The sequence below is a fragment of the Ipomoea nil genome, unplaced genomic scaffold (genome assembly GCF_001879475.1).
Source record: "Ipomoea nil cultivar Tokyo-kokei standard unplaced genomic scaffold, Asagao_1.1 scaffold0327, whole genome shotgun sequence".
Taxonomy (NCBI): Eukaryota; Viridiplantae; Streptophyta; class Magnoliopsida; order Solanales; family Convolvulaceae; genus Ipomoea; species Ipomoea nil.
Genome location: NW_017616755.1, coordinates 1,699,696 through 1,708,257, shown reverse-complemented (window position 1 = coordinate 1,708,257; position 8,562 = coordinate 1,699,696). Strand labels below are relative to the sequence as shown.

Sequence of the window (8,562 nt, the reverse complement as noted above, 5' to 3'; positions counted from 1 at the left end):
TTTGATTATGTTTATAACAAATATGTTTTTGTTATATGGATTTGTATATAAATATTTTTTTTAAGAAATATATGTATTCTTAGTTTAGTTTAGATTAATTATGGATTGTATTTTTATGAATTATAGGAGATATGGATCGGAGTTGGATGTATAAAAAACGCAATACACTTGAATATGTTCATGGGGTTCAAGAGTTTATAAAAATTGTCGAGGAATATGCAAGTCAAATTGGTGAAAATTATATAGTGTGTCCTTGTTATGATTGTAGAAATTTAAAAAAGTTTCGTAGTTCTGAACCAATTAAGAGTCATTTGATACGTCGGGGTTTTAAGCCAGGATATGACTGGTGGATATGGCATGGTGAAACTGTACCTACTGGTGAGGGTACAAATCAAAGAAACTGTAGAAAAAATGTCGAGAAAGATCAAAGTAATGAAGATAATGTTGGAAATGATGGAGACAATGACCGGCTAGATGAATTAATGCGTGATATGCAAGGGGATTTGAATGAAATTCCTCAAGAGTTTGAAAGTTTTTTTGAGAGTTCTGGAAAACCTTTGTTTTCTAGATGTAGTAAATTTACAAAGTTATCGGCAGTGCTTAAATTGTATACCGTAAAAGAAAAAAATAGGTGGAGTGATAAGAGTTTCACGGAGTTATTAGAGCTTTTAAAGGGCATGCTTCCTAATGAGAATGAACTTCCTTGTTCAACTTATGAAGCAAAGAAAATGTTATGTCCGTTGAGTATGGAGATTGAAAGAATCCATGCATGTCCAAATGATTGTATTTTGTATTGGAATCAATACAAAGACATGCAGGTGTGTCCGAAGTGTGGAGCATCACGTTATAAACGAAAAGGGCTTGATGATGCATGTGACCAGAAGAAAGGTTCTCCAGCGAAGTTGTTGTGGTATCTACCAGTGATTCCAAGATTCAAACGTTTGTTTGCAAATGCAAAGGATGCGAAGAATTTGCAATGGCATGCTAGTGGGAGAAAAGAAGATGGAAAGTTGAGACATCCTGCCGATTCTCCTCAGTGGAAGAACATTAATAAGAAGTTTCCTGATTTTGGTGCTGAAAATCGAAATCTTAGGCTTGGACTATGCACGTATGGAATGAATCCTCATGGTAACATGAGCAGTCGCCATAGCACTTGGCCAGTTCTTTTAACAGTTTACAATCTTCCTCCGTGGCTGTGTATGAAGCGCAAGTACATCATGTCATCATTGTTAATATCTGGTCCTAAACAACCAGGAAACGACATAGATGTGTACTTGGCACCGCTTATTGAAGATTTAAAGATGTTGTGGAATGAAGGTGTGACAGTATTTGATGCTCATAGTCAAACCAACTTCACTTTACGAGCCATGTTGTTCTGCACAATCAATGACTCCCCAGCATATGGTAACTTGTCAGGGCATACTACTAAAGGGGCTAAGGCATGCCCTGTTTGTGAAGAAGAAACAGTTGATCTTTGGTTGAACAACAGTAGGAAAACTGTGTTCATAAGTCATCGAACCTTTTTACCTATTGACCATCCTTATCGAAAGAGGAAAAAAGCTTTCAATGGAAAATCTGAGACTGGAGTTGCTCGCTTACCATTATCAGCGGATGTTGTTTATGAAAGAGTCAAAAACATTGATAATGTGTGGGGAAAAACTTCAAAAACAAGTCAAAAGGGTATTTGGAAAAAGAGGTCTATATTATGGGATTTACCATATTGGGAGCATTTATCTGTTCGACATTGTCTTGATGTAATGCATGTGGAGAAAAATATTTGTGATAGCATTATCGGGACATTGTTGAATATTCAACGTAAGACGAAAGATGGTATTAAAGCTAGAAAAGATATGGTAGAAATGGGGATAAGGACTCAATTAGCACCACAAGAATTAGGAAAGAGGGCATACTTACCTCCAGCTTGTTATACTCTTTCTAAAAAGGAAAAAACAAGTTTTTGTATTTGTCTAAATGGTGTCAAGGTTCCTTCTGGCTATTCATCTAACATTAAAAAGCTTGTTTCAATGAAGGACCTTAAATAAGTTGGTATGAAATCACATGATTGCCATGTGCTAATGCAACATATGTTACCTATTGCTATTAGAGGCATATTACCTAACCTTGTTAGACAAGCTATTACAAAGCTTTGCTACTTTTTCAATGCCATTAGTAGTAAAGTTCTTGATCCTGAGGTGTTGGATTCTTTGCAAGCTGAGGTGGTAATAACTTTATGCCAGTTTGAATTGTATTTCCCCCCATCATTTTTTGATGTTATGGTGCATTTAACAGTTCACTTGGTGTGGGAAATTAAAATGTGTGGTCCTGTATTCTTGAGGTATATGTATCCATTTGAGAGATACATGGGAATTTTGAAAGGATATGTTAGAAATCGATATCGGCCAGAAGGGAGTATAATTGAAGCTTATGGCGCTGAAGAAGTCATTGATTTCTGTACTGATTATTTGGTTAATGTTCAATCCATTGGTGTTTCTAAATTACGTCATGAGGGAAGACTCACAGGAAAAGGTACCATTGGGTTTAAAACACATGTCCCAAGTCAAATAATCCGAAATCAAGCACATTATCTCGTACTGCAGCACCTTTCTGAGGTTCATCCATATTTGGAACAACACTTGTCTATTATAAGGCAACAAAATCCTTCTAAGGGTGAAATGTGGGTGACAAAAGAACACAATTGTACATTTATCACATGGTTCAAAGATACAGTGATGCAAGAGTTATCTCAAGTGCCAAATAATATCACTGAAACCATTAGGTGGTTAGCGTATGGCCCTGGATTAGTTGTGAGCACTTATGAGGGATATGATATTAATGGGTATACGTTTTACACAAAACGTCAAGATCAAAAAAGTATAGTGCAAAATAGTGGAGTGACATTAGTAGCACAATCAAGAGAGTATTCTAGTGCTAAAGATACTAACCTGGTAGATGCTACTATGTCATACTATGGAGTCATTGATGAAATCTGGGAAAAAACTTGATTATAAGGTGTTTAGGATTCCTCTATTCCGATGTTCTTGGGTTGATAACAGGCGGGGTGTTCGTGTAGATGATTTGGGTTTTACCTTAGTTGATTTTGGTCGACAAGGATATCATGATGAACCGTTTATACTTGCATTTCAAGCTAAACAAGTCTTCTATGTTTCTGATCCTATTGATAGTAAGTGGCCAATTGTCTTACAAGGCAAAAGAAGTATTGTTGGTGTTAGTGATGTTGTGGATGAAGAGGAATATGACCAATTAGATGAAACCCCACCATTTTCTATTGGTATTCAACCTATGGCTTTAGGTGAAGATAACATTGATACTAATTACATGCGTACTGATCATGAAGAAGGATTGTGGATTGACCATCCGACAGTATAATTTCTAAAATGTAATCTTATTATTTTTTTTATAACATGTTTATATTTTATAAGATGTTCTTTTTAACATAGTTATCTTATGCATGTGCAAGTATACAAATTCATGGCCGGGGCCGACGATCACACAGATCCAATGGTAGAGGAGCCTTCAAGGCAAACAGAGTCTAACAAAGTGCGTAAAGTAAGAGGAGCTACAACTTGCAATAAAATGAAAAAGAAGAAGCCAGATGATGTGACTATGTTAATTGAGTTCGATAACCTGTATAGGCATTTTGGTATTTTGGTTCGTACTCAAATTACCTTGGCATTTTGGTTCGTACTCACATAGACATTAACATTGATAAATGGTCTCAAGTCTCAAGCGGGGTTAAAGAAACGGTTTGGTATGATCTTAAGGTAATTTTATTTCATGGACAATAATTTTATTTCATTTTATATATGTTAATGTTTAGAAAGGTCTAATTATTTGTTATTTTATTGTTGTTATTCAGAAAGAGTTTAATATCTCTGATGAAGAAAAATGTAATATTTTGGAGCATGCGAGGAAATGTTGGAAAGATTTCAAATCAAGATTGGTGCGTGAATTCATCAACAAAAAGCACCGTATATATAGCTCTCCCGTAGAGTTATATAGCTTCTTGACTGAACAACAATTGCAGAAATTTGTAGAAAATCATCAAACTGAAGATTTCAAGGTACACTACATAATTTACTTGCTTACTAATCATGTTTTATTATTAGTCTTAAATGCTTTATTAGTATTAACCTACTATTTAATAATAAATTTTATTTTTAGGCCAAAAGTCAAAAGTTTAGGGAGTTGCAAGCGCGAAATGAGCATCCCCACTTTTTAGGACATAGGGGCTATGTTGGAATGCAAGCTGAGTGGATGATATGCGACCCATTGTCTTCACAGTCTTCTTGTGCTGCTATTACATCGACCATAGCATCTAATGATCGTAGTTTGGATTGGGTTCAAGCGCGATCTAAAAATTCTGAAGATGGAAGTTATTACATTCCCAACGAAAAAACAAAGGGAGTGTTTGATAGAAATGTAAGTAATACAAATACTTTAAATATATATATTATTGATGAGAATGTTAGTTAACATGTAAATTTTAAATCTTGTTCGTGTTGAAATAGGTCGAGAAGTGTGAAGAGATAAGTCAAGGCTCATTCCAACCAAACAGACAAAATGATATATTGACATCAGCTCTTGGCACCAATGAGTACGGTGGCTATGTGAGAGGTGTTGGAGTGCACGCCAAAATCCGGGATGTGTTTGGTAAACCGGATAGCATAAGTCGTGGGAAATCAGTTGGGGTTGTTTCAGTTAGTGATCTTGAGGAGATTGTGGAGAAGAAAATTTATGAGAAAGTGGCTGAAAAGATTAGAAAACAAACAATGGAAGATATGCAATCTAAGTTAGAAATAATGCAGTCTCAGCTAGAAAATATGATCAAGAATGCACAAGCAATTCCAAAGGTTGGCACACCAATTCGGAGCAGTTGTCATTCTATTGATCCATTAAACAACGTTCAGGTAATATTGAATATCTTTAATATTTTGTTCGATTTGAATATCTTCTACTTTTTATTAAGCCTTTTAATTTTTGATTTATAGGAAAATCCAAAACAAACAACAATGATGAATTTTGAAAGTGGGGATCAATCTACTGTAGAATTACGACCACTTCTTGTTGATGATGATACACTGCAGCACTTGGGAGATGAATCCAAAAAATTGGCCAGACATCTTAAATACTTGCCGTCCAATTTAGATTACATTGACGTGGACCTAGAGAAGGCAATCTTCCATCATTCACATGTGGAGTTCATTCACGTGTTGTTTGAAGATATTAAAGACATGTTCACGATACAATGGCTTGATGTGACCATAATACAAATATTTATGTTGTAAGTATTTTTTATAATGTTTTTATATTTACAAACTTTTCTTTAGTCTTTCATTTTTATTAATTATCTACGTTGTAGATGTCTTCATCGGATGTGCAACAGAATTGGAGTGACGACAATTGGATTTCTCTTTCCAAGGACTACTTCTAGAGACAATATAGTTAAGAATTCTGATGAGGTCACACAATATCTTTTGCATGCCCTGGATCAATTGAAGGATCGAAAATTCATTTTAGCACCATACCATCAAGAGTAAGAAAACTAAATTTAAAATTTTAAATTTTAATTATTTATATAACGTAATTAAATTATTTGTAAATAACGTTTAACATATTTATTTAAATGTTGTAGAAATCATTGGATACTTCTAGTGATTTGTGTTTAATCAATAAAAGTCTATGTATTAGACTCTCGTGCATGTAAGCGCGAGTTGGAGATTAAGCCCGCATTAAATGTGTAAGTAAGTATATATATATATATATATATATATATATATATATATATATATATATATATATATATATATATATATATATGTATATATATATGTATATCACATATATATGTATGTATACATATATATATATATACATATATATATATATATATATATATATATATATATATACATATGTTTTATATATATATATATATATATATATATATATATATATGTATATATATATATACATATGTTATATATATATATATATATATATATATATATATATATATATTGAGAATTATTATTCATTATAGTTTATAAATTATTTATGAATGTATATTAAAGGGTATTTCGATCGGTTGTAAATTTAGGAGGGGGGAAGACCTAAAAACAACGTTGCTTGGGATGAAATTGAGGTATATATCAAAAACAAAATTTAATATTTTTTACAATTTTATTAGTAATATTTTTATTGTTTAACTTAATAATATATATATATATATATATATATATATATATATATATATATATATATATATATATATATATATATACTCATATTTTGTAGTCTCCTCAACAACCGGGTGGTGTGGAGCGCGGATATTATCTGATGAGATACATGTATGAGATATGCACTCTATATTCTGATTTTGAACATTTAGACACGGTATGTAAAATTTATTAAAACTAAATAGTTTTAAATTATACTTTATTAATGTGAAACTAATTAATTGATTATTTTAAATTTTTGTAGGCATTTGATGCAAAGCCTTACTCACAAGAGCAAATTGATGAGATTTGTGAGGTTTGGTCTAAATATTTTATTGAAGAATGCATATAACTTTGAAATGTTGAGAACTTTCATTTGAATTATTCAGAACTTAGAAGTGTTGTGAATTTATACATTGAAGTGTTGGTAATGAAGTTTAGTTTACTTTTTTGTTGAGAACTTTGAAGTGTTGTGGATTTTGGCATTAAAGTGCTAAAGTGTTAGTAATGAAGTTTAGTTTACTTTGTGTTTAAACCTTTGAAGTGTTGATGTATGTTGTGAATTGAATATATTGAAGTTTAGTTTACATATATATATATATATATATATATATATATATATATATATATATATATATATATATATATATATATATATATATATATATATATATATATATATATATATATATATATATATGTTGTGAATGTATTTAGTTTGCTTAGTGCTAAAGTGTTGGTAATAGTATATGTGTATTGAAGTTTAATTTAGTTTACATATATATATGTTGTGAATGTATTGATGAAGTTTAGTTCAATGCTTTGAAGTCGCAGTATAGTGGTTGTGGCTGCATGTACAGGTTGTGAATGATAGTTTTGTACAGGAAAAAACTGGAAATTTTATCAAATAAATATAAAATATAAAATATAAAATATAATATATATATATATATATATGTATATATATATATATATATATATATATATATATATATATATATATATATATATAATAGGAGTCCAAAGTTTGTTGACTTTGGACGCCTATTATATTTTTAAAAAAAATACTTTAGGCGTCCAAAGTTTCATAAACTTTGGACGCCTAAAGGTAATTTAAAAAAAAAATACAATAGCCGTCCAAAGTCAACGAACTTTGGACTCCTATTGTAGTTTTAGGCGTCCAAGTAACTTTGGACGCTGATTGTCATAGACAATCAGCGTCTCCTGCATAGGCGTCCAAGCAACTTTGGACTCTTATTGTCCATTTGCTTGGATACCTATGACCTGTTCTGTAGTAGTGTGTTGCCGTGTGTGTTCGGTACCCTCGTGTACTATGAAATCGGTGGTATTGTTGGAGACTGTTAGAGTGGGGACGACGGTCCTCGAGGAATAAGGTTGGAACTAGATATAAGGTCGGGGGTAGCCATAAGGTTGGTACCGGACATAAGGAAGGAATCTCAATTCGTGATGGGTGATGTCACGAAGGCATGTGTTGCCATTGTGTGATTCCTAATTCGTGACGAGTGATGTCGCGAAGGCATGTGTTGCCAATGTGTGTCTCTTGTTCTCTTGTGTTATGCATATCGGGTGCTATTCTACTGAGTGATGGTAGAATACGCCTTGAGCCGTTCTTGTGTGTCGTTGTATTTCTTGGTGTCTTGGGATGTGTTCCATTATCTTTGTTGTGAGTGCATAGAGTCTTGTGTTTGACTTCTACTCTTGGATTTGAACTTATATATATACTACATTCCGTTTCGCAAATGATTTTGTATATATATATCTTATCTATGTATTATATTTCACATGTATTGGTGGGTTACCAGCATCATTCGCTGACCGGGCGTCGTCGCATATATTTATGTGTTTCTTTCAAGTGCCGAGTAGAGACGAGTGCGGTCTAGAGATGGATAGAGTAGCTCCCTCAAACCGTGTAGTTGTTTTGGCCTGTGTGCCTTTGATAGACTTTAGACTTGTGTTGTTGACCTTGTTCCTTGATAGACAGATTATGTTGCAGTTGTTTACGCCTATGCGTTAACCGTTGTGTGGACGTGGCATAACACACTACGTTTTCCATCTATTTCATATTTAGTCTTCCGCTGTGTATGCTTTTATGGTTAGATTATCTGCATGATTAAGGTTTAAATTAGTATGGAAATCGGGGGTGTTACAACCACCATCAGTGAGTCCAATCCACTATCTCAACAGCAAATCAAACAAACGGTAAGAGAAAACCTTCTCACCCAATGTGTGCTACACACCACACGGTAATACCAATCTTTTGAAAGCTATAGAGGATTGTCGAGCTCGGAGATCCGTGCTTCAGCGT

At 33.0% G+C, this 8,562-nt stretch overlaps 1 protein-coding gene and 1 long non-coding RNA gene across 2 annotated transcripts; both read left to right on the top strand.

Annotated features, from left to right (window-relative positions):
* The first annotated feature begins 903 nt into the window (after positions 1–903).
* On the top strand, positions 904–4,354 carry LOC109171651. Its single transcript, XR_002052633.1, has 3 exons — positions 904–987; positions 2,044–2,046; positions 4,183–4,354. It is a non-coding gene; the product is annotated as an uncharacterized LOC109171651 (long non-coding RNA).
* Positions 4,355–4,387: 33 nt separating this feature from the next.
* LOC109171676 lies at positions 4,388–5,452 on the top strand. Its single transcript, XM_019320745.1, has 4 exons — positions 4,388–4,393; positions 4,530–4,928; positions 5,010–5,276; positions 5,381–5,452. The coding sequence occupies exons 1-4, from the start codon at positions 4,388–4,390 to the stop codon at positions 5,450–5,452; spliced, it is 744 nt and encodes a 247-aa protein (XP_019176290.1).
* The last annotated feature ends 3,110 nt before the right edge of the window (positions 5,453–8,562 follow it).